General features: G+C 26.7%; 5 protein-coding genes across 5 annotated transcripts; 2 read left to right on the forward strand and 3 right to left on the reverse strand.

The window, feature by feature from the left end:
* Nucleotides 1–308: 308 nt before the first annotated feature.
* On the reverse strand, nt 309–9,512 carry LOC134828447 (uncharacterized). The gene is given in 8 exon segments (XM_063841425.1): nt 309–461; nt 526–773; nt 856–934; nt 1,150–1,630; nt 2,153–2,409; nt 2,470–2,619; nt 4,029–4,178; nt 9,450–9,512. Coding segments are annotated over 8 exon segments (1,581 nt in total).
* A 3,981-nt stretch (nt 9,513–13,493) lies between these two features.
* On the forward strand, nt 13,494–13,883 carry LOC134828448 (transmembrane protein 42-like). The gene has a single exon (XM_063841427.1). It carries the CDS (start codon nt 13,494–13,496, stop codon nt 13,881–13,883), a length of 390 nt encoding a protein of 129 aa, XP_063697497.1.
* Nucleotides 13,879–15,316, reverse strand: LOC134830883 (la protein homolog). The gene is made up of 2 exons (XM_063844494.1): nt 15,179–15,316; nt 13,879–15,104 (listed from the first exon to the last, which is right to left on the reverse strand). The coding sequence occupies exon 2, from the start codon at nt 15,088–15,090 to the stop codon at nt 13,978–13,980; it is 1,113 nt and encodes a 370-aa protein (XP_063700564.1). The 5' UTR covers nt 15,091–15,104; nt 15,179–15,316; the 3' UTR covers nt 13,879–13,977.
* A 2,951-nt stretch (nt 15,317–18,267) lies between these two features.
* LOC134829488 (ankyrin repeat and MYND domain-containing protein 2) lies at nt 18,268–19,796 on the forward strand. Its single transcript, XM_063842569.1, has 2 exons — nt 18,268–18,339; nt 18,493–19,796. The coding sequence occupies exon 2, from the start codon at nt 18,496–18,498 to the stop codon at nt 19,729–19,731; it is 1,236 nt and encodes a 411-aa protein (XP_063698639.1). The 5' UTR covers nt 18,268–18,339; nt 18,493–18,495; the 3' UTR covers nt 19,732–19,796.
* Nucleotides 19,797–21,336: 1,540 nt separating this feature from the next.
* Nucleotides 21,337–22,522, reverse strand: LOC134830712 (protein Vhl). Its single transcript, XM_063844271.1, has 2 exons — nt 22,081–22,522; nt 21,337–22,022 (listed from the first exon to the last, which is right to left on the reverse strand). The coding sequence occupies exons 1-2, from the start codon at nt 22,228–22,230 to the stop codon at nt 21,591–21,593; spliced, it is 582 nt and encodes a 193-aa protein (XP_063700341.1). The 5' UTR covers nt 22,231–22,522; the 3' UTR covers nt 21,337–21,590.
* Nucleotides 22,523–24,172: the final 1,650 nt, after the last annotated feature.

Here is a 24,172-nt window from a genome sequence, read left to right on the forward strand (position 1 = left end):
AACGTAAATTTTTAATTATTTTTAAATATTTTTCTGATTTTTTTTTAAATTAAATTTTATAAAAAATCTTAAACTAATAAAATCTTCTTTAATTCTGGGTTGAGTGAACAAATTTTATCTACATATTTAATATCATGGTTAATTAAATTTCATTCATTTTTTAACACATTCACCTTTTTTGCTCATTTAATTTTTAAATAAGGATTAAATGCTTTTTTTAAATAATTTTGTCCTTATTACTTATTAATCTAATGTTATAATAAATAATACCAAAAATCAAATTAAATAATTTTTTTCGAAATTTTTTCTTATTGAACAATCGCTCTTCCCGCATAACCTCCGCATCTCGACCTCTGATGATTATAATGTTGATGATGCATGTGTTGCGTTGTCGGTGTGATGTGATGATGGTCGTTGTATGGTTTTTTGGTGCTGTGTAGTTTAGATGCTAAGCGACATGTCTAAAAATATTTTTTTTTTAAATCATAAAAATTTATTTTTTTAATTGAAAAATTTTAAACTTACGATAATTGTTGACAAAGCAAGTAACGCTGCCAAAACTCCTGAAACGCCAACCACATTTTTGCATTGTTCGTAACTTTGTTTGATGCTCATTGGACCGTTGCTTTCTTCACCGGGCATTGTTACGCTATAAGCGATATTCTCCTTGAAACGAGTGTATTCCGTGGAATTACGATCTGTTGCTCTTCTTCGACGACCATGTCCTTAAAAATTAAAAAAAAAATCGTTAGATCTCATTTTTGGCGGGAAAACTATTTAAAGGGCGGGAAAAATGTTATTTTGGTGAAGAGACATTTTTAGGTGATTTTTTCGGATAAAAAGAGGGAATCTTACTTTTGTTACTACCTGTTGGCTCGTACAGATCTAAGCAGAAATCTGGTTGACAATCTGTGGCATCCATGCATGCTTTGATCTAAAAAAAATTAATTAATAAAATAATTTTTTTTTAATTTTTTAAAATTTTATTTAATTTAATTAAAATTTGGAAAAAAATATTTATTAATATTATTTTAATTAAATATTTAAATAATTTTTAAAATTTATTTAAATTAATTTAATTGATTTTTTTTTATTAAAAAATATTAATTTTTTTTTTTATTTATTTATTTATTTCATGAAATTTCTTACTTGAGAATGAATCCAAAGAGTACTCCGTTCCTTCATAGTACTCAACAAAAACGCTTCAAAATCCAAAAATACTTCGTTCGGTCGATCGCGATATCTTGCCGGTTGATGAGGAATAATCGAAGCAAAATCTCGATTTCGACAGCCATCGCGAACCAACGAAACAGCTCCTCGTGCATGCGGATCTTCGGGATCTGGAGAGACAGTTACTTCCATTAATTTCACGTATTTCCAAACACTTGCCGAACTGATTCTCGCTCGTAATTGCAATTTTGTGCCAATTGGAACAGCTTGATCGACAGGAACTTCGTCATTTTTCAAGTGATGAGGAGCAATAGTCGTCGAATGATTTCTCAAATGCGACGGTTTGTCATTGATGCCACTCAAACGAGCAATTGGAGGAGCTTCTTTATACAAAGCAACCTCATATTCCAATCTTCCGGGTGTTTCTTCTACCACGCCAGAGACACGAGCGCCATGAGGACTGAAAATTCATGAAAAATTATAAAATTGGTAAGTAAAATTTATTTAATTTTTTAAAAAATATTTTAGATTTATTTTGACCTAAAAATCATTTTTTTGAATTTAAATTTTTTTTTTATTTTATATTTTTTTAGAATTTAATTTAATAAATAAATTTTAAAAAATTAATATTTTTTTTTAATTTTTAATATTTTATTATTTTTAAAATTAAAAAATTATAAATATTTTTTCATAAATTTAAATAAATAAAAATTAAATTATTTTCTGATGTTTATAAAAAATAAATAAAAATTAAATTTTTTTTTTTAATTTTTTTTTTTAATTTCATTTATTTTAATTTAATTAAAATTTTAATTTAATTTAATTTTATTTAAAAATAAAAAAATTATTTAATTAATATTTTAATTTAATTGGGTAATTTTATTTCGTATTAAAATTTAATTTAAAAATATTTTATTTTAATTAAAACTTTAATTTTTTATCAATTTAATTCAATATTGAAAAAAAAATCTAAAATACTTACAAACTTCCAGCAAACCCAGCAGCTTTATTCTGAATAACAGTTGGCTCTGGAGGCTTACACATTATGATGAGTTCCTGATCGGATTGCATCACAACCGAAGGAAATTGCGGAAACCAGATTCGAACATGGACAAATCCATTTCGCTTCAGGACTCCACAGCGAGTGAAATCAGTAATACGAAGATCGAAATTAAGATCTGTTGGATCACTTCGATCGGGTTTTATTCGACAAAAAGGATCAGCTTCAGGATCAACTCCCTTAAATTTAAAATTTTATTTAAAAAAATCAATTAAATTTAAGAAATTAAAAAAATTTACCCGATCATCCGCAAAAATAGGCGAACCTTTAAATCCCAGAGGTTTTGTCAGTTTCGCCGAAATAAAATCTCCCGCAAGAGGATTCTGTGAGGCAAACGAACATTGTATACTCGACACGTCGTAATCTTGTGCCAGGAGAATGTGTGAAAACTGAAAAAGAGAAAAAAAATAGAACACTTGAACTAGAATGAAGTAATCTTGTATCATTATTCAATCTGGATGTGTTTGGATATTCACTCATCATCATAATAATTATCTTCAATGTAATCACAGCACAGTTACTTTGAACCAGCAGTAGTTGTTACGATAATTGTAAACTTATCAAGCACACACTGAGTTGAGCATCCATCCATCCATCGAAAAGTATGCGGTTGAAAAGCACTTAAAAGTAGCCAAATCGCATCTTAATCAGACCATCATTTGGTCAACGGGTGTTCATTAATTTGTGTGAATTGTGGTGACATAATGACAATTCTTGACTTTAACAAATAATTTCTTGTTATGCATCGTAAAAGCAGAAGCTGTGCAAAAAAGTTGATCGTGCATAACGACGATTTATGTTTGCTTTGTTCTCGCTCAAGTTCAGTAGAACAGCGACTTTTCATTGTTTTAAATGATATTTTTGTTGTAATGATGTACTATTGTCCGGTTATTGGTCCAATTTGCAAAAAAATAAACAAGCGTTTAAAGTGCAAAAACATTAAACGGAAAACAAATAAATTTCGTGTTCTTGTTAGATGAGTATTTATTAACAATAAAAGACACAAAAAATGTTTTGAAAGTCATCGTTAAAAGAAGAAAAATAACAAAAGCGCTTTTAGAGGTAAAAATTTAACGAGTGTCGAAAAATTCAATTAAGATTTTTCGAGGAAATTAAAGAAGTGAGAAATATTGCAAGAATGATGGTTTTCAACTTTTTTAAACAATTTAATGGATATTCGATGGATATAGAATCAATAAAGTAAGTACGTTAGAAAAGTCATAGAGTTGTTGATGTTCATAAAAAAAATAATCACAAGTAAAATTTAATTTCTTTCAGCAATTTGCATTATCACAATAAACTAATGTCTCCGAACCTTCGTGGAAATTTGATAAGATTGAAAAGCATCAAGTTCTACTGTAGCACTGACTTATCGTTTCAAATGATAGTCGGGAAGAATAACTTGCCTTTCCCTTCAATATGAACTCGATAAGGCTGATAATGTAATTAATCAAGGCGTCTTTACAAGCTTCGTTTAAATTTCATGAATTTAAAAAAAGTTTTCTCACAAGATCTCCTGCCAGAGCTGGATAAGGCAATACTTTTCTCAATGATCGTTCCATATAGAAGACTCCAGAAAAATTCAAGTTCTTACTGAAAAAGCAGCAGATTCAATTTGGGAAAATTAAACATTGCAAAAAATACAAAAAATTACAAGGCAATTGTTTAATGTATATGAGAAATGGTTTTTTCTACTTAAGTCTCAAATCCCAAATGACTTTCGTTTGACCATTTTTTTTCTTTGAAATTGGCAAATTATGCTATTTTGAAACAAACAATATTCCTATTTGGCTTTTACTTGAATCAATCTTCGGAGTTTTTTGATGGCCTTGGTTGAATGTTGATAACCTTGATCCTGACTTTTAAGAGTTCCCTGTATCGAAATCCAATATCCGAAGAACTTTTTGATAAAATCATCAAGATCAAACAGGAAAATGAGGTTCGTTTTCTTCCACGAATACAGTCACGGAATAGTAATTTTCACAAGGGCTTGAACTTTTTCAATAAACTTCCTGTAAATGTCCGCCGAACCGAGAACGTTATATACTTTAAATCAGAACTGAAAAAAATCTTGACTAACGAACTACGTCCCTTAAGTTAAAATAGCTTTATGTATTAGAATAAGTCAAAACTCCAAATTGTCTTCCAAATTTATGTCTCCTACTGCCAAAAACAGTTAATGCTGAAGTAATAGTTTAAGCAAAGAAAAATAAATAGTAATAAGACAGACATTTCAACCTCTCAAGAGCCAAATTGTTTAAAAACTTAACGCCTTTTAATAAGAAGAAAATTCAAAAAAAAATCAATGAATTAAATAACGCTACATTTTTCGTGCAAATCGTACGAAATAAAGTAAAGTTAAGTAAACTCCATCAAGCATAACCAATCATCTTATTTTATTTTGTGTGTTTATTTTCAAACCAAACCAATTCTTCTAAAGTTTACCTACTCTTATGTACCCAAAATAAAAATAAATAACAAGAAAAACAATGAACGGAATAAGTGCATGCATCTAAAATGTCTGATGATCAGAAACAAAGCACTTAACGCACGAAATAGAGAATGAAAAACGGAAGAAGTTCCGTTCACCGCATGTTTGTTAAAAGTTAAAATTAAACATAACATGCCGAAAAATTCTGTTATTTTCTTACAACATTTTTTAATTAAATTTTATGTAATTTGGGCTTTTTTTACCTCTTGGATATAGGGGAACAGTTCCAGTTGTAATGAAATTAAAGAAATGAAATGAAGAAAAAAAAATTAACATCGTGACCTTAATACAGTTACCTACTAATTTCACAACAATAACACGCGTAATTCGAAAGCCATAAGCTTGATGAGAATTTGCATAATTTATCTCTAATGTAGTAATTTTTCCGAGTTCATTATGAAGAAAAAAATGCATTTTGATGAGAATTCATGATAATTCTCGCTAATTTAACACCAACTACTGATGAATGATAAAAAGTGAAGAGACGTGGTTTATTGGATGAAAAAAGGCGGGAAAAAAGAAGACGATGAAAGTGCTTGGGCTCATTGATTAGGTCTAATGATAGCTATTGAAATGATAATAAAACAAGAATAAAAGTCGAGAAAGAGAGAAATTGACCAGAATTGGTCAAATTATGGTTATTTAAAACTTTCGAATGGCTTTTTATCAACTTCCTTCTTGCATTGAACGAAAGTTATGAAGAAAGGTTCTGCGAGACGCAGTTAAATTGGGTTATTTGTGTTTATTTATTGGTTTTTTATTGTTTTTTCAGTGCAAAGTGTGCCTGCGGTTGCTACTCGAAAATTATGATATTTTCACTGAATCTGATAGTTTATGCTTTGGTAAAAGGTGCATGCATTACACATTAGAAAAGAACATTAAAGTGAAAGAAAAATTATGTTTGGACGATTAAAGTAGAAAAAAATTGCTTCATAATAGCGAAAAATAGCGTAAAAGATCAAACTTAGGTGAAGGTGAACTAATTTTGTTCTAAAAGTAGAAAAAAATAAATTAAATATAATAAAAGAAAAAAAACGGTTGAATAGTCACGAAATAAAAAAAGCTCAGATGGAGATCTCATAAATGTGAGAAAATCGAGTTATGAAAGGAGGAATATTAAGGTTTTTCAAGAGCTTTTCTGGGTCACGTGCCTAATCAAGCGGATCTGCGTTATCTAATGGCATGAAAATATTTGACAGCTCAAAGCGTGTAAACTCAAACAATTTCGAGCACGTCATCTCGGAGGAACGTGAGTCTCACTGAGCATGACGAGATGAGGTGAGTAGGCAAGAATTTTGTTCAGCATTTTTTCATGTCAGTAGTTTTTTGGTTTTAAATTTTTTCAGTAACGAGTTTTAGAAAAAAAATGATTGCTTGACGAATAATTGCGAGAATTAAGGACGATTTAAAGCAATGCAAAATTTTATGTTTTTAATATTTTTTCTTAAATTTTAATTTTTTTTATTAATTTTTAATTTTAATTTACTTTTTATTTTTTTTTTTATTTTTTTTTTTAAATTTTTTGATTTTTTTAACAAAAATATTTAACAAGGTCTTTAACAAAAATTCTTTGAAATATTTGCTTTTATTGAAAATTTCAATTTAAAACAAACATTAAAAAAATATTTTGAAAATTTTATTATTATTTTTATCCCAAAAAAAAAAAAATATTTTATTATGAAAATTGACAAAAAAACGAAAACTTGCAAAGAGACGAAACGCAATATTAAATTCGTAAGAAAATATTGATAAAATTATGGTTATTAAATTTAGAAAAAATTTAGTTATCCAAAACAAAAAAATAAAATGAAAAGCTAAAAAAAATAAGTTTTAAATTTAAATTAAATTAAAAGTTTTTTAAAATTAAAATTTTTAAATAAAATAAATTTTAGGTATTAAAAATAAAAAAAAAATAAATCAAAATTTTTAAATTAAATTTTTTAAATTTATTTAACGAAAAATTTTCTATTTTTTTTGAAATGTACCTAATTTAAAAATTTATAAAAAAAAATTGAGAAATATTTTCAATATTTCTTTTAATATTTTTTAGTAATATTTTTCTCAATTTTTTGAATTATATTATTTATTTTAAAAATTGTTATAAATTATTTATTCATTTTTTTAAAATTAATTCAAATTATTTCAGACATTAACCTAATTTTCTATAATTTTCAATTCAAAAAAAAAAATAATGATAATTTTGTCGTTAAAAATTCAACATCTTTGAAAATTTTATTTATTTTATTTAAATATTATTTATTTAAAAATTTATTTATTTATTTATTCAGTCCACGTGAATAATTTCTCATTTTTATCTAAAATATTTTTTATTTTTGTTATAATGAATTTGATCACAAATATTTACCACAAATTAATTAAAAATAATAAAATAAAATATTTTTGTTGCAATATTTGCACTGCTGGTAATTGCATCAACTTAACACCATTCAAACAACTCAAAAATTGAAAAATAACAATAGATAATATTTTTTATGTATGTGAAAAATAGTTAAATACCATAATGAAATAATTTGTTTCCATTATTCATAAAATTAAAACATTATCTTCACTCTTTACACAAAAAACACTCAATTAGTGTGCAAAAGTGCGTGGGGTTATTTTATTTGGATTAAGAGGTTAATTTATGATTTTTTTCTGAATAATTATTTTAATTTATTTACTTTCTCCAAACAAATTCAATTTTTCGCCCCAAAATTAACGCAAATATTTCAAAGCGATGCAAATAATTTTAATTTAATCGCATAACAGTGCATTCATCTCAATCGTTGCATAACATGTTGCAAGCCTTGAACTTAAACTTGATCTCATATTATAACATGCCGCGCGCGTATAAATAGCAATTTATGCCATAACCGGAAAGTACGGCAAGCACACTGACCTACTGCTGTAGTGTCGCTCGTACCAACATTTTTCCTCTTCGTTTGAAGTAAAAAAAAATACATAAAAGACGATTGATATGCTCTAATATTTCCTCTCTTTTATTATTTTTTATTTAAGCGCGTTTTTTTTTTCATTTCTATTATTACTACAATTTTTATGATTGTTCTCTGATTTATGATTGTAACTTGAATTGTTTGTACATAATTTATAAAAGTATCATTTATTCATGAAAAAAGTGCAGCTAAAATGGTCCGTGTGCAACAAAACGACATACGGACTGTTACTTCGGCGTTCTAATTAAATCAAAATCTGGTTTTCTTCTAATGTTCTTTTAATAGACTCTGATGAATGCAATTGTGCATACTAATTATATACGCCTTTATCGAGAGAAATATTTCTCCCGCCCGAATGCATTTATTGGTGTCAGTCTGGTTTTCCGAACAAAAGTGACGAGATAATTTAAATATGTAACGAATGAGCCGTTAGATTGTTTGAGCTTTGAAAAAAAGTGGTAAATAGGACATATTTGAATTAAATTAGTACTAAAATTATTTTTTTATTTGCATATTAATTTTAAAAAAAATATGATTTTTTTTTATCAAGTCTCGTTAAAATAAATATTTATTTATTTAAATTTAATTAAATAATTAAAATAATTTATTAATTTACCTAATTATTTTTTTAAATTTTATTTTATTATTATTTTTTATTTTTTTTTTATTTTTATTTTTTTTTTAAATATGTATCAAATGAGCCGTTAGATTGTTTGAGCTTTTAGAAAAAAAGTGGTTTTAATTTATTTTTTTAAAAATTTTTTATTTTTTTTTTTTTAAAAAAATTTCAATTTCATATTTAAATTATTTTCAATATTTTCGACTTAAAAATTAATTTTAATTTTTAATAAATTATTTGATTTTTTATTTAAATTTTATTTTAAAATTTTTTAATAATTTTTATTTAAATTATTTTAATTTTTTAATTATTGCATTACATTAATTTCATCTTTTTGATTTTTTTTTTAATTTTATTTTAATAAAAAAAAAAAATATTAAAAATACGAAAAATTTCAACCAATTAAAATAATATAAAAAAATAATAAATTATTTAATTTAATTTTTTAAATATAATTTTATTACTTTAGAAATCAATTAATTTTAAACTAATAATTTTAATTTTTTTTTATTAGTAAAAATTTGTCAGTGAAAATTTTTAATGAAATTAAATTAATTTTTATATTATATTTTTATAATTAATTTATTTATTTATGAATATTAAAAAATATTTTTATAAAAATTTTAATTTTTTTTAACAAAATTAAAATTGAAAAAAAAATAAATTAATTAAATTTATAAAAAAAATTATTTTTTAAAAATTTAATGAAAAAAAGTTATTTTTTTAAAATTATTATTTTTTTTAATTTAAAAAAATACAATAAATTTTTAATATAATTTTTACTTCAAATTTTATTTTTTTAATTATAAATTTTTTTTTTCTTTAATTTTTTTTTTTCAATTATCCTTTTAAAACACAAAAATATTTAATTTCTCCCATGAAACACTCGCATTCGAAACGAAAAGTAAGCAACACACAAACGCATTCTCGTTTAAAATGTGTCGCCTTACAGTTACATCACTTACATGCAGTTTGACGACACACAGCTGCAACTCTGTACCATTCCGCCGATCATTAGATAATTTTCTATAACATCGATGAATAAATGGCAGAACGGCAAATCTAAACTCATAACATTAAAATTACTCGTCGCTGCATCGATGTTTATTCATATGAGACGCAAAATGATCTTTATCAAGCGAATTTGTTACTTACCGTTGTTAAAATGATGAATAATTTGTTGAGGCAAAATTTGCCGAAGATTTCGTTCACGTTCATTTTGGTCTAATTTTTATCACTTTTTAGTTCAATTTTTTTTTTAAATTTTATTTATTAAAAACTTTTATTTTCTCTTAATGTCTCTATTGTATTCAAACAAAAAAAAAACACAAAAAATATTAGAAAATAGTTCTTTTTAATTAATTCGTCGTCGTCAGATCCATTTCCCATTTTGTACAAACGCATTAACACACAAAAAGCGAACAAATCTAGATTATTATTATTTTTATTTCATAATAAAAGACAGAAGAAATAAATAGACGAAAAATTAAAGAAAAAGAAGAAAGTAAACACGTTACGCACTGTGATTCGTATATTTGGCTTATAAATTTTTTAAAAGCATTTGATACGCAAGCAGCATCTTTTTTGTTGTTAAAACTATCTTCTTGTGTTTATAAAATATAATTTTCAATGTCTCACAACAAAAAAACTCAAAGACGATATAATTTCAGTATTTTAGTGAAACTTTTCGCTTTTTTGTTGTTTTGACATCAAAAATCGTGACACAGTTCTTTATCAAAATATGAATGAAAAAAAAACAAAAATATGAAAATGGAAATTTCTTTTCAAGTAATGTGTCTGGAGAGCGTGTTTATCAAAAATTGTGATCATAGTGAGGAAGCAGAAATTTTGTACGAATGAAATATTTTGATAACTCAAGTGTTAAAGAATAAATTTTAGCAAAAAAAAAAATATAATTGTAATCTTTAATAAAAAATATAGAATTATGATACTGGATGAAAATAATTAAAGGAATATATTTTTTTAAATTTTTTAATTTAATCAAAATTAAAAAAAAAATTAACTAAAAATAAATTAAAATTTATTTATTTAAAATAATTATTATTTATTTATTCTTCAAATTTAATGAAAAAATAATTTTAATTGATTTAAAAAATTAATTAAATATTTAAAAATTTAATTAAATTTTAATTTAAAAAAAATATTAAGAAATACAACTCTTAACAAAATTTGAAAATATTAAAATGGACTTAAAATGTATATAAAAATATTTTGAAGCATATACCTAATAAAATTTCTATTCATCATTGACATAAATATTCAAATATTTATTAAAATTTTAAATAAATTTTAAAATTAATCGATAAATTCATTAAAAAATATTAAAAATAGTGAAAAATAATTCATTAAATAAAAATTAAGTTGATTTTCTAGAAATATATATTTTTTAAAAACTGAAGTTGCCGATCAAAATATATTTTTTATACAAAAAAAAATATTGAAATGTTTAATTTTTATTCTTAAATTTTATTTTTCAGTTTTAAATTAAATTAAAATTAATTAGCTTTAAATCTGAATTTATTTTTAAAAATTATTTTTTTAGAATGAAATTTTTAATTTAAATTTTTGGTAAAAAATTTTTTATCAGCTTCGACTAAAAATCAAAATACTCTTTGAATATAAGTTTTTTTTAAATTATAATTTTTTTTTATTTAATTTTTTTTTTTTTAAATTATTCAATTAATTTTATTATAATCTTTAAATATATTTTAAAATAATTATTTAAATATTTTAATAAAAAATTATTTTTTTAATATAAATAAATCATAAAAATTTTATTTCAAGAAAGATAATCTTCGCATTACTTCCGTTAAATATTCTCAGAACAAAATTCATGTTCCATATCCTCCAGATCTCAATTCCCGATAACTCTCTACATTCAGTTATCGTTAATTTAATCACTCAATTACCGCCTTTTGCCACTTCAACTGAACAATTAATCAAATTATTTCATTTGTACGCATGGAAAAACGGATCATTCACGTCGAACTGTACTTCTCTTCAAGCATTCATCAAGTTGTTATTACTCACTTAGAACTAACCCATATAATATTTCTGTGCTTGAATATATTAAAAAAAATATTTTATTCACTTTACACTCATCATCGATACAATTATTGCACTTTTTATGATTTTTTTTTGCTTCTTCTTCCAGTTACTCCGTAGAAGGCAGAAGAAACAACAACACTTGTCCAGACGAGTTTTTTCTGCAGCGAAATGAGAACTAGAACAAATATGCGCGCATGCAACAGGAATCGCAACGCGTTGTACCGTTTTATAATATTTATTTGCTAAACTTGCACTATTTTTCGATTGCGTTTAGCGAAAATTGCGCGAGAGAAAGGTTTCGAATGCACGACCGTCTTTGCCAACAACTTTGCGAGTAATGAAGATAATGTTGGAAGAAGAAGGTAGAAGAAGCAGTAGGCAGAAGTTAACAGTTTTTCTATTTTGCCGAGTGTTGTTGGTGTGTGGCGTAGGAAAATTGTATCTTGATGTGATATGAAAGCAAAAATAAGACAAAAATGTGAATGAATTGAATATTTTTCTAAAGAAAAAAAGGTAAATCACAGATAATTTGAGTGAAATGAATAGGCGTAGTAACGTGGAACGTGCTTTGGTTAACCATTGTCGTGTAAATAAATTTTTTGCGTGCCCTTTCGTGATTTTTCTGGAAGGGTTTTCATTCAAAAATGCGAAAATAAATATTTTTAATTTATTTTTATTATTTTTTTAAATTATTAATTATTGTTTATTATTAAATTTATTTTAATTAATTTAATTTATAATTAATTATTTATTTTTAATCTAATATTTTTTTTATTTTTCTTAAAAAAATTAAACATTTATTTAACATAAAAAAATTGAAAAAAAATTTTTTTAAATCATTTTATTTAACTTTTAATTATTTCATATTAATTAATTATTTTTATTAATTTTAATAAAAATAATAAAATAAAATAACTAAATTAATTAAATTTTTTTTTTATTTTTTAACATAATAAAATTAAAAAAATTTTTCAATTTTATTTTTTTTATCAAAGAGATCAAAATTATTAATAAAGATGTTATTTGTTGTCAACAAATGTACTTGATCTCTATTCAAAAACCACTGAGTATTTTTTTTTCAAACGTGCCTTTCATCCAATAAACAACAATGTGAATCTTGACATTTGCGGCAATCATAAGAAGCTTGTTATGGTTTAGATAATTTCAATAATTTTTCTTTGGTTTGGCGAAGAGAAAAAAAATTAATAAAAGATTAATTTAAATAGAAAAAAATAAGGAATTAATTGTAAAGGGTGACAGTTGATGGATTAAGACATCTCAAAGAAATAAAATTACTGTGAATTTATGTCATTTTAAACATTTTCTCAACTTTTTTAAAAGGTTAAAGAACTTAAATTTAATTCAGTAAAAAAGACTAAAATTATTGAATAATAAGTTATTTTATTAAATATTTTGTTTAATAGAAAAAATTTTTTTTTAAAGATTTTTCCAGTTATGATTTTGGCTTAAAATACATATTTAATAAAAAAAATAAAATTAAAAAATTATTTAAATAATTTAAAATAAAATATATAATTAATAATATTTTTTTTTAAATCTTAATAACTTTTTAATTAATTAACAAGCACTATTTTTTCATTAAAAATTTTATAAAAACATTTTTTTTTGTTTTCTCGAAAATTTTGTGTTTATTAATTTATTTAATTTTTAAAATTATTCAATTAATTTTAATTTTTAATGTATTCTATCAATAAATATTTTTATTATTTTTTTTAACATAATTTTTTTTTAAATATTTTTCAATTTTTCAGCTAATTTTCGAAAAATTAAATAATTTTTCTTCATTAAACATTTATTTTTATTTTATTAAATTAAAATTAATTAATTAAAAAAAAATTAAAAATATTTAAAATAAATTAAATTTTTGAAAAAAATCACAAAGACAAGAATTTTTTAATTAAAAAAAAATTAATTAAAATTTTCAGATTTGAAAAGCCCAAAAAATCATTTAAAAATTTAATTAAAAATAAACTTTAATAAAAAACTTTTAGCGCCATTTCACTCACTTAACCGATTCAAACCCGCAAAACTTCCCATTTAGACATCACTGCTCGAAGACCCACAATTCCAACTTCAAAACAAACAAAAACTTCCTCTTATCACAAAATCATGAAATTAAACAAAAATGCCATTTTGTCAGGCTTTTGTGCGTGTCTCGGCTCGTGTTTCGGCAAACTCTCTTCCATCGTGACGGTCGAAAACAACGCCATCCTCTACACAATTACTTCCATCAACATCGCCTTAATGCTCCTCTTCAACGGATTAGTTTGGACATTTTTCGTGAAAGCCCTTCAGAGCAAAGACTGCAACACAGCGACAGCTACTGTGACATCATCTGGCGCCAACTACATCCTTTCCGCGCTACTTGGCTGGCTGATATTCGGCGAAACGAATTGCGGGCTCTATTGGTTCGGAATATTTTTAATCATCATTGGGCTGGCAATAATTAACAAAAGTGACGAAAGTCCAAAATTTGAAGAGAAATTAAAGAAAAACTGAAAAAAAAATTTTTTTAGTTCAAGAAATTCTCTTAAAATTTATTTTTTTAATATAAACGGTCTTAAAATTAATGAAAAAAAAAATTAAAAGGAATTTAAGCATCAACTTCTTGTTTCTTCGACACTTTGTCGCCGTCATCGCCATCGAGAGCATCATCGGCCTTGCGTTTCTTGCCGCCCTTGTTAAATTTGTCGTTTCCGCGATTTCCGCCGCGACGTCCCTTGTGTCGCGAATTAAATGCTTGACGTCGTTCCCGAATGTTGTTAATTTGTTCCTTCAGATATTCCTCTTCTTCTTCGCCTTCCAAGACGCGAACCGTGATTTCTTTGTCGTTCACCGTAATTTTGCCGTCTTTGCATCTTTCGAGCACTCCTTTGGCGCTGTCAGCCTCCTGGAAGCGCACATGGCCCGAAGTTTGTCCCTTTTCGAATTCAATGAAGGCAATTTGCGTCGTTCCCAAGGCTTCTTGCAACGATTCGCGAATTTTTTCACGTGTTGCTTCCGGATCGAAGCCATCTAAGTTAATTGTGGCTCCCTTGGGCAACTCGATTTTCTCTTTTTCCTCTTCTTCCTTCGCCGCGTCCTTTTTCTTCTTGTTGGCGTTGCGTTCTTCGCGTTTTTCCTCGTTGTACGTGTCCTGCCATTTGCGAATTAGTGCGACTTCGTTGTGTTTGACGCCTTCCAACTTCAAAAATGCCTCCGCTTGATCTTTCGTGGCGAATGTCGCAAAAACACTTCCCTTGAATTTGTACTCTTTCGTGCCCTTGTCGTGATATTTGCGCATCACGATGTTGACGACTTTGTCGAAACCGCGGAAAAACTCGATTAAAGTGTTCATGTCGGCATCGAGGGGAAATCCTTTGACGTAACAAGTACGGGACATAACCTCCTTGCGATGTTCCTCGTTTTGTTCGGGCAACGGGCGTTCCGGATGACGACGAAGCTTGGTACGATCCTCGCTGACTTGCACGAGACCCTCGTCACTCTTCTCAATGGCATCGACAATGACTTTTTCGTCTTCCGACAAAGCTTGAAGTCGTTTGAACGTGAGAAGTGTCTTGACCGGGACCCATCCGTCGTCTTTGGAAATTTGTTCTTGCAGGAATTTGTCGCGATTGAGGTTGGAATCGCCGAAATAATACTCGAGTTGACGGATTATGTTGGATTCGAGCTCCGATAATTTGCTGGCGCCATTTGATTCGACCATGTTTCTGTGTGTGACTGTGCGGGAGGAAAATTTCACAATGTTACAAAATGGATTTTGATGAATTTTAGGGAGAAATTTTTGAAGTTACCTTAGAGGTGATGCTCTTCAAGTGAGATTTAGCGTAAAATACTGAATATTTTCTATTCAAAAAGTTATTTAATTTAATTTACAGGGATTCGCCGCGTTATTGAGACACCACGTTGAATTTGTTATGACAAATGAATTATCAATTTGAGTCGTCTCAAAGTGTTTTATAATTTTTTCGACGAAAACAAACCAAGGTCATTACAATAAACAAATTATTTGAGTTTTGTTCAAAAAAAATATTTTATAACATTTTATAACTTAAAACTGCTAAAAAATTTAAACTGAAAAAAAAAATTTCCTTTGACATAGTTTTGTTTTAAAAACTAAATCAAGAGCAAAAAAACTGTGTCAAAAACTGTGTCAAAGCCATTTTTGTCAAATCTTGCTCCAAATGGATAAAAATTTGTCAGAGGGCTCTAATTTATCATTTTTAATCATTTTATAACTTAAAACTGCTAAAAAATTTAAACTGAAAAAAAAATTTTCCTTTGACATAGTTTTGTTTTGAAAACTAAATCAAGAGCAAAAAAACTGTGTCAAAAACTGTGTCAAAGCGATTTTTGTCAAATCTTGCTCCAAATGGATAGAAATTTGTCAGAAGGCTCTAATTTATCATTTTTAATCATTTTATAACTCAAAACTGCTAAAAAATTTAAACTGAAAAAAAAAATTTTCCTTTGACATAGTTTTGTTTTAAAAACTAAATCAAGAGCAAAAAAACTGTGTCAAAAACTGTGTCAAAGCGATTTTTGTCAAATCTTGCTCCAAATGGATAGAAATTTGTCAGAGGGCTCTAATTTATCATTTTTAATCATTTTATAACTCAAAACTGCCAAAAAATTGAAACTGAAAAAAAATTTTTTTCCTTTGACATAGTTTTGTTTTGAAAACTAAATCAAGAGCAAAAAAAACTGTGTCAAAAACTGTGTCAAAGCGATTTTTGTCAAATCTTGCTCCAAATGGATAGAAATTTGTCAGAAGGCTCTAATTTATCATTTTTAATCATTTTTTCACTCAAAACTGCAAAAAAATTTAAACTGAAAAAAAATTTTTTCCTTTGACATAGTTTTGTTTTGAAAACTAAATCAAGAGCAAAAAAACTGTGTCAAAAACTGTGTCAAAGCGATTTTTGTCAAATCTTGCTCCAAATGGATAGAAATTTGTCAGAAGGCTCTAATTTATCATTTTTAATCATTTTACAACTCAAAACTGCTAAAAAATTTAAACTGAAAAAAAAATTTTCCTTTGACATAGTTTTGTTTTAAAAACTAAATCAAGAGCAAAAAAACTGTGTCAAAAACTGTGTCAAAGCGATTTTTGTCAAATCTTGCTCCAAATGGATAGAAATTTGTCAGAAGGCTCTAATTTATCATTTTTAATAATTTTGCAACTCAAAACTGCCAAAAAATTGAAACTGAAAAAATTTTTTTCCTTTGACATAGTTTTGTTTTGAAAACTAAATCAAGAGCAAAAAAACTGTGTCAAAAACTGTGTCAAAGCGATTTTTGTCAAATCTTGCTCCAAATGGATAGAAATTTGTCAGAAGGCTCTAATTTATCATTTTTAATCATTTTGTAACTCCAAACTGCTAAAAAATTGCTGAACTCAAAACTGCCAAAAAATTGAAACTCTTTTGACATAGTTTTGTTTTGAAAACTAAATCAAGAGCAAAAAAACTGTGTCAAAAACTGTGTCAAAGCGATTTTTGTCAAATCTTGCTCCAAATGGATAGAAATTTGTCAGAAGGCTCTAATTTATCATTTTTAATCATTTTGCAACTCAAAACTGCCAAAAAATTGAAACTGAAAAAAATTTTTTTCTTTGACATAGTTTTGTTTTGAAAACTAAATCAAGAGCAAAAAAACTGTGTCAAAAACTGTGTCAAAGCGATTTTTGTCAAATCTTGCTCCAAATGGATAGAAATTTGTCAGAAGGCTCTAATTTATCATTTTTAATCATTTTACAACTCAAAACTGCTAAAAAATTGAAACTGAAAAAAAAATTTTCCTTTGACATAGTTTTGTTTTGAAAACTAAATCAAGAGCAAAAAAACTGTGTCAAAAACTGTGTCAAAGCTATTTTTGTCAAATCTTGCTCCAAATGGATAGAAATTTGTCAGAAAGCTCTAATTTATCATTTTTAATCATTTTACAACTCAAAACTGCCAAAAAATTGAAACTGAAAAAAAAAATTTTCCTTTGACATAGTTTTGTTTTGAAAACTAAATCAAGAGCAAAAAAACTGTGTCAAAAACTGTGTCAAAGCGATTTTTGTCAAATCTTGCTCCAAATGGATAGAAATTTGTCAGAAAGCTCTAATTTATCATTTTTAATAATTTTATAACTCAAAACTGCTAAAAAATTGAAACTGAAAAAAAAATTTTCTTTGACATAGTTTTGTTTTGAAAACTAAATCAAGAGCAAAAAAACTGTGTCAAAAACTGTGTCAAAGCGATTTTTGTCAAATCTTGCTCCAAATGGATAAAAATTTGTCAGAGGGCTCTAATTTATCATTTTTAATCATTTTATAACTCAAAACTGCCAAAAAATTGAAACTGAAAAAAAAAATTTTCCTTTGACATAGTTTTGTTTTGAAAACTAAATCAAGAGCAAAAAAACTGTGTCAAAGCGATTTTTGTCAAATCTTGCAAATGGATAGAAATTTGTCAGAAGGCTCTAATTTATCATTTTTAATCATTTCATAACTCAAAACTGCCAAAAAATTGAAACTGAAAAAAAATTTTTCCTTTGACATAGTTTTGTTTTGAAAACTAAATCAAGAGCAAAACTTAATCAAAAACTGTGTCAAAATTATTTTTGTCAAATTTTGCATAAGGCAATGTTTTTTCTGTTAATATTTTCTTTTTGACAAAATGTTTTAAATCTGTAAAAAAAATTTCCATTTTTTTTTCTAAAAATCAAAAATTTTGTGCAAATATTTATATGAAACACGACACTTTTTCATACAACTATATTAAAAAAAAAATATCGTTAATTTTATAGTTTTTAAAAATTTAATTTCTAAATTTATTTCGAATTTGAAACATTTTTGATAATTGTAACAGCCTATTTAATTTTTGAAGCGATTTGTATTCAAAGAAAGACTTCCAAAGTAATTTTTGATATCAATAAAAGATTGAAAAGGATTTCTTGTGAAAAATCGGTAAGAAAAAACTAAATTTTTAATTAAAATCGCCCTATTTCTTCTACTTTTCATTAAAATTTCTTTTGATCATCATCGTAAAAGTTCAGTTTTCTCAAAATTTCTAAATATTTTTATCGTGTCTCAACTCGCCATGCTTCTTTCTTTTCGCAGAAAATGCCAGAGGAAACGAATTCCGTCACGAATGTCACCGAAGATGACCAAAAGGAGAAAAATACGCACCTAACACCGCTCCAACGAGACATCTTGGATGCCATTGCAAAGAAAGACATTTCCCGTTTGAAGCAAAATCTCGTCGAACTGAAGACTTCAATCGATTTCTACGACGACAGTGGCATGACTCCGCTCCAACATGCCGCCTTCAAAGGAGACAAAACCGCTGTCGAGCTAATTCTCGATCGTGGTCCAAACGTTAATTCGACACGACATCAATACGATTACTCGGCGTTGCATTTCGGAGCTCTTTCTGCCAATAGCGATGTTTGTCTCTTGTTGCTGTTGGCTGGAGCGAATCCCGTTGCCATGAATTCTGTGCAACGAACCCCATCGCAAATGGCTGCTTTCGTCGGAAACAAGTCTGTCGTGCAAACTATCAACAATTTTATTCCAAAAAGCGAAATTGACCTTTACACAAAGTGTCAGGATCAGCAAAAAGAGCCCCATTTACCGCCTGTACTCGCGGAAAATTTCCACAAATTTGTCATGATCACGAATTTGCATCCCGTGAAGATTGCGTTGTGTGTCCAAAAGTATCCGCTGTTCTGCGACAACCTCCCGAAAGTGAAAAAAGTCCTCGAGCTGCTTGCCGAGCGTCAAATTAAGCGTCGTGAGGAGCCCAACGAGGTCCAAGCCTTCAAATTCCATTATCTCGCATGCATCGTTGGCGAACTGAATCGCGCCAAGGAACACACTTTGACGCGCAAAGACGACGCCGACAAAAAAGAAGCCGATTTCATCGAACTTTTCACGAAAAAAGTCCTCAAACCGGCAAAAGACAACCAACAAAGTTACCTCGAGACGACAATTCGCGATCTCGTGCGTGAATTCCCCTGGCGAGAATGCACCGTCTTCAAGCAGGTCGTCGCGCAACTCGTTTCGCCCCAAAATACGCTCTCGGCATTCGATATTCTCAAGCAAAGTATCATGGGACACAACGTATTTGCGGATCAGACAGTTTATTGCGACGCTTGTAACGAAGAAAATCCCACGAAAAAATGCTCCAAATGCAAATCCGTGCAATATTGTGACAGGGAGTGTCAACGATTGCATTGGTTTATTCATAAAAAGTCGTGCGGAAAGGCAAGTGCACCCGCAACGAGCGAAGCAGCGACAAAGGGACCAATTGATGTCGCGGAGTTACAGGGAATGTTGCAACAAATGAAGGGCAAATAAAATAATTTGTATTTAAATGTTGAATAAATGTCACGGATTCGTTAATCGATGTCGTAAAAATTTGATGTTTTATTTTTCAAAACTATAATTTTTTCCTTTTGAAAAGAATTTGGACCTTGAAACAAAATTTTTTAATTAAAAATATTTAAATTTGTTCAAATTTGTTGAAAATTTTCCTTCAGAGCTATTTTTTGTTAAAATTTCCCATTAAAATTGATTTAAAAATTTTCTACTTCAAAAAAAAATTTTTTAGGCAGTTAAAATATCAGAAAATGTTTCACTTTTTTCATAAAAAAATTTATACCCTTTCGATTTTTGGAATATTTTTAGAAATTTTCATATTATTCCAAGTACTATAAGGTCTTTTTCGATTTTTTTCAAATTTAAAAATTCAAGAAAAATTAAAATAAAAAAAATTTAAAAAAATAATAAAATTTAAAATTTATTTATGATTTAATTTAATTTATGATTTGATTAAAATTAAATTAAATATTTTTTTTAATTCAATTTTTTTTAAATTTAAATTAATTTTTTATTTTAATTAAGGCCGCTCCAAATGAAAATCAAAAATAAAGTCCAAAATTTTTCAAAATAAAATGGGGGTGCAAAATAAAAAAAAAAATTTAAATACTTATTTTCATACAAAATGACAAAATTTTAGCAATTTTTGATCGTTGATCAACATTTTTGTTGTTTTTTAATAATCTTCCTTGAAACTTTCAAATTAAAAATTGATTTAAGATCATTTTAAGTTAAAAATTTAAAAATTAAAATTTCTTAAAAAATATCTGTCAAAAAATTTGAAAAAATTCAGTAATTTTATGAAAAATATTTTTAGAGAAGAAAATTCAAGTTAAAATATTATTTTCAAAACAAAAATTAAAATAATTGAAAATTTTTTATAATTTTTTTTGAAAATGTCTTGAAAAATTATGAAAATACAACAAAAAACGATCAATTTTGATGAAATTTTTAACTTTTTTTTTATTTTGCCCCATTGGATTTTTGACTTTTGAAATGGGGCATCAGACTTTATTTTTGATTTTCATTTGGAGCGGCCTCAATAATTTTTAATTAATAATTTTTAAATTAAAAATTTTTATAATTTTTGAAATTATATTTAAATTTAATTAATTTTGAAAATTTATAAATTTAGGTCAAAATTTTATATATTTTTTTTTAAATTTTCCTCAAAATTTTAATGATTATATTAAAAATCTGAAAGTAATTCCCATATTTGATTTTTTTTTAATAAAAATAAGAAAAAAAAATGTTTGAATTAGCATAGAAGCGATTTTCAAATTTTCAACGTAAAATTTTTTAATTGATATTTAAAATTCTTTAAAATAAAATAAAAATGAATTGAATGAAAATCATAAAATGTTCATAAAAAAATAGTTTTTTAAGAATTTTTGACAATTTCAATATTTCAAAATTTTCAATATTTTAACAAAAATTTGTCTAAAAACAATTATTTAAAAAAAAAAAATTAAAATTAAAAAAAAAAAAAAATTAAAGTGAAACATTTTTCAATATTGACCTACCCTCAAATTCTAACAATTTTAAAATTTCAAAAATAAATTTCGTCGCAAAAGTCCTTTAACGACAATTTCCAAGCCAAAAGTCAATGAAAAATGTACGACGTAGTTAATTTTTTTATATTCAACTTAAAATTATTTATTCGCTTATCTCATGTTTTCACGAGTGTGTTATGTGTGTAATTAAAGGGCTACCGGGAGGCGATATCAATATAATAATATATATAATTTATCAAAAAATTTACATTAAATTACAACAAAAGTTGTCGAAAATACGAAAAATACGATGAGTAATTGCACCGTTGCTTATGTCCTAATAATTCACACGCGTCTCTCTTCCTCGACACTATTCTCCTCGTTACTATTCGTACTTGTGTTACTATTGCTACTATTTTCACTTTCGTCCGTCGCATCGTCGCTCGCCTCCGTGTTGCGGTATTGGCAGTATCGCTTATGTCGTTTGAAGAGTGTTTCGAGTTCGCGTCGCAGACTCACGGGAATCTGCAAGTCCTGAATGCATTCGCCGTTCTGCAAATGTCTTACCACGCTCCACATCGCGTTCTTTTTCAGCGATCGCAACGGAAACTGTATCCGCACGAGAGTTCGTCGGATCATCCGTTGTCGCGGATCGATTTTCAAGTACCACGGCTTCGGCCAATAAACTTCCTCGTTCTCGACTACCATCCGTTCGCCCGTGAATTTGTCCATGAAAATCCACGGATGTGTCTGAAAGGTGTTGATCATGAAACGATCCTGAAAAAAAAATTTAAAATAAAAAAAAAATGACGAAACGTTAATTAGATTTACGAACCAGTGGCTTGAGTGTTTTGTACAGCACCAATTGACTCGTAAAGTTGACCCAATACACGTCAATCGTGCGTTTTGTGACATTTTCAAAAATTACAAATGCTCGAGATTCTGACTTTTCCGACTTTATGTTGAATCCATGGTTGAGAGACATTTTTCTGCTTTTGCTTCGTCGTCGTGCCGTGAACTTAATTAACCCACTACTCGATACTACGAGCGAGTGTCACGTAAAGTTCAGCACTTTGCAGCACTTTTGCCAAGAAAAATCTGGGGAAATTCTCCGGAGATGGGAGTTGCTCGAGTTTTTTCAGTGAAACGAATTCAGGACGAGAAAATGAAAATTAATAAAAATTAATTTGCTGATAAAGAGGAACTTTTTTTAAGAAGAATTTAATACAAAATATTTTTAATGCAATTCTTTGTTGTTGTTGATTGCTTTCTGCTTAGGCGTTGTTCATTAAGGGCGTTGAATGATAAGGGGGAAAGTTTTTTTTATTGTCAATGGGAGAATTTTTTGTCAAATGTCAAAATAAAATATCATTAAAATTATTTTTTATTTAATTTTTTCATTTTTAAGTAATTTTAATAATTTTGAACCTTTTTTTATTCAATTGAAAATTTAAAAAATTTTGCAATTTTCATGAACTGACTTTTTAGAAATAATTAAATTATTTTTGTTCAGAAGATTCTTCGTAATTTAAAAAAATCACTAAATTCAAATAGCTTTCGAATATTTTCCTTATGAGATTTAAAAAATTTCTTATTTTGTTTGACTTTATTAATGAATGGCGCCCCTTTGACAGAAAATGTCACTTTGTGAGACGAATGAAAGTGATAAATGTTGAAATTTTAAAATAAGCTTACCAGATCTCACTGATCTAAATATTATTTTAAAATAGATCCATTTTTGATCAATTTTCAAAGCAGTTTTATAATTTTATTTCATATTTTCAAATTGAACATTTAAATTTTTTATCGAATATTAGGTAATCGAATATAATTATAGTATAAAAAGTACCTTTTTTATAAATGAAATTTTCTTAGATTTTGAATAATTTTAAATATTTATTGAAAGAATTAAGATTAAAATTAAAAATTAAGAAAAATGAATATTTTTTACTTTAAAATTGAAAATTTTCAACAAAAACGGAAATTTTTAAATTTTTGACGCAGCAACTGATTTTAACGGAAATTTTGATCTTTTTGGATCACATTAATATTGGATCATTAATATCCATGAATTGTGAATATTTCTTTTAACATGAAAAAATTATTTTGATATTTGACTAATATTAAAAAAAAATAAAATGATTAATCTTGAAAGCTTAAAAAAATTATCGATTTATAAAATTTAATTTTGAGGTTATGTAAAAACGAGATCGTCATATAATTTTTTTTTTGCTTGTTAGAAACAATTTTAATTTTTTTCTGAATTCACTTAACGATTTTTTTTTTACTTTCTTAATATCGCTCCATAAATCTTGTTTTTAAAGCGTGCAAAATAACTTTTATTGACGTTTTACGATTATTTTTGTTGCAAAATAAAAAACAAAGTTAAAAACAGTAACGGGTCATGTTCTATTTTTTTATTAATTTTTTTTTTCTTAACGATTTCAAGTTCACAAAGCTATCAGACACCTGTCAAGTCGTACATGCATCGGAACAACACAAACACTCTTCATGACCCATAAATTTATTAATTATAGTAAATATTAGATAACGCCTGACTGACTTAACGCAATTAAAAATAGTCGAGCGAGAATTTAATCAATGACCTTCGAGATTTAATAAAAAAAAAGTTTGCAGTTTATTGTTGCGATAATGTTGTGCATTATGAGTGCGACGTACTTTGATAACGACCTGCTCAACACAAAAATTTGTGCAAAACACGTTTTACGAGTTGCTTATCAATTTCTTTTTGCAGGCGAGACGATAATGTTAGAAATTTAGGAGTTATGAAAACACGTGAAAAAAGTCTAATTAGAATTTTTTAAAAAGAATTTTAATTTGTCTGAAAGCTAAATTACAAAGAATTAAATTAGAGAAAATTACCTTTTTTAATTAAATTAACCAATTTTAATTTATTTTATTTATTA

This window comes from Culicoides brevitarsis, chromosome 2, assembly GCF_036172545.1.
Source record: "Culicoides brevitarsis isolate CSIRO-B50_1 chromosome 2, AGI_CSIRO_Cbre_v1, whole genome shotgun sequence".
NCBI lineage: Eukaryota > Metazoa > Arthropoda > Insecta > Diptera > Ceratopogonidae > Culicoides > Culicoides brevitarsis.

Coding starts and splice junctions, on each gene's coding strand:
- LOC134829488 (XM_063842569.1), top strand. CDS start 18,496: ATGCCAGAGGAAACGAATTCCGTCACGAATGTCACCGAAGATGACCAA.
- LOC134830712 (XM_063844271.1), bottom strand. CDS start 22,230: ATGTCTCTCAACCATGGATTCAACATAAAGTCGGAAAAGTCAGAATCT. Junction 22,023..22,080: donor ACAAAACACTCAAGCCACTG/GTTCGTAAATCT, acceptor TTTTTTTTTCAG/GATCGTTTCATGATCAACAC.
- LOC134830883 (XM_063844494.1), bottom strand. CDS start 15,090: ATGGTCGAATCAAATGGCGCCAGCAAATTATCGGAGCTCGAATCCAAC.
- LOC134828448 (XM_063841427.1), top strand. CDS start 13,494: ATGAAATTAAACAAAAATGCCATTTTGTCAGGCTTTTGTGCGTGTCTC.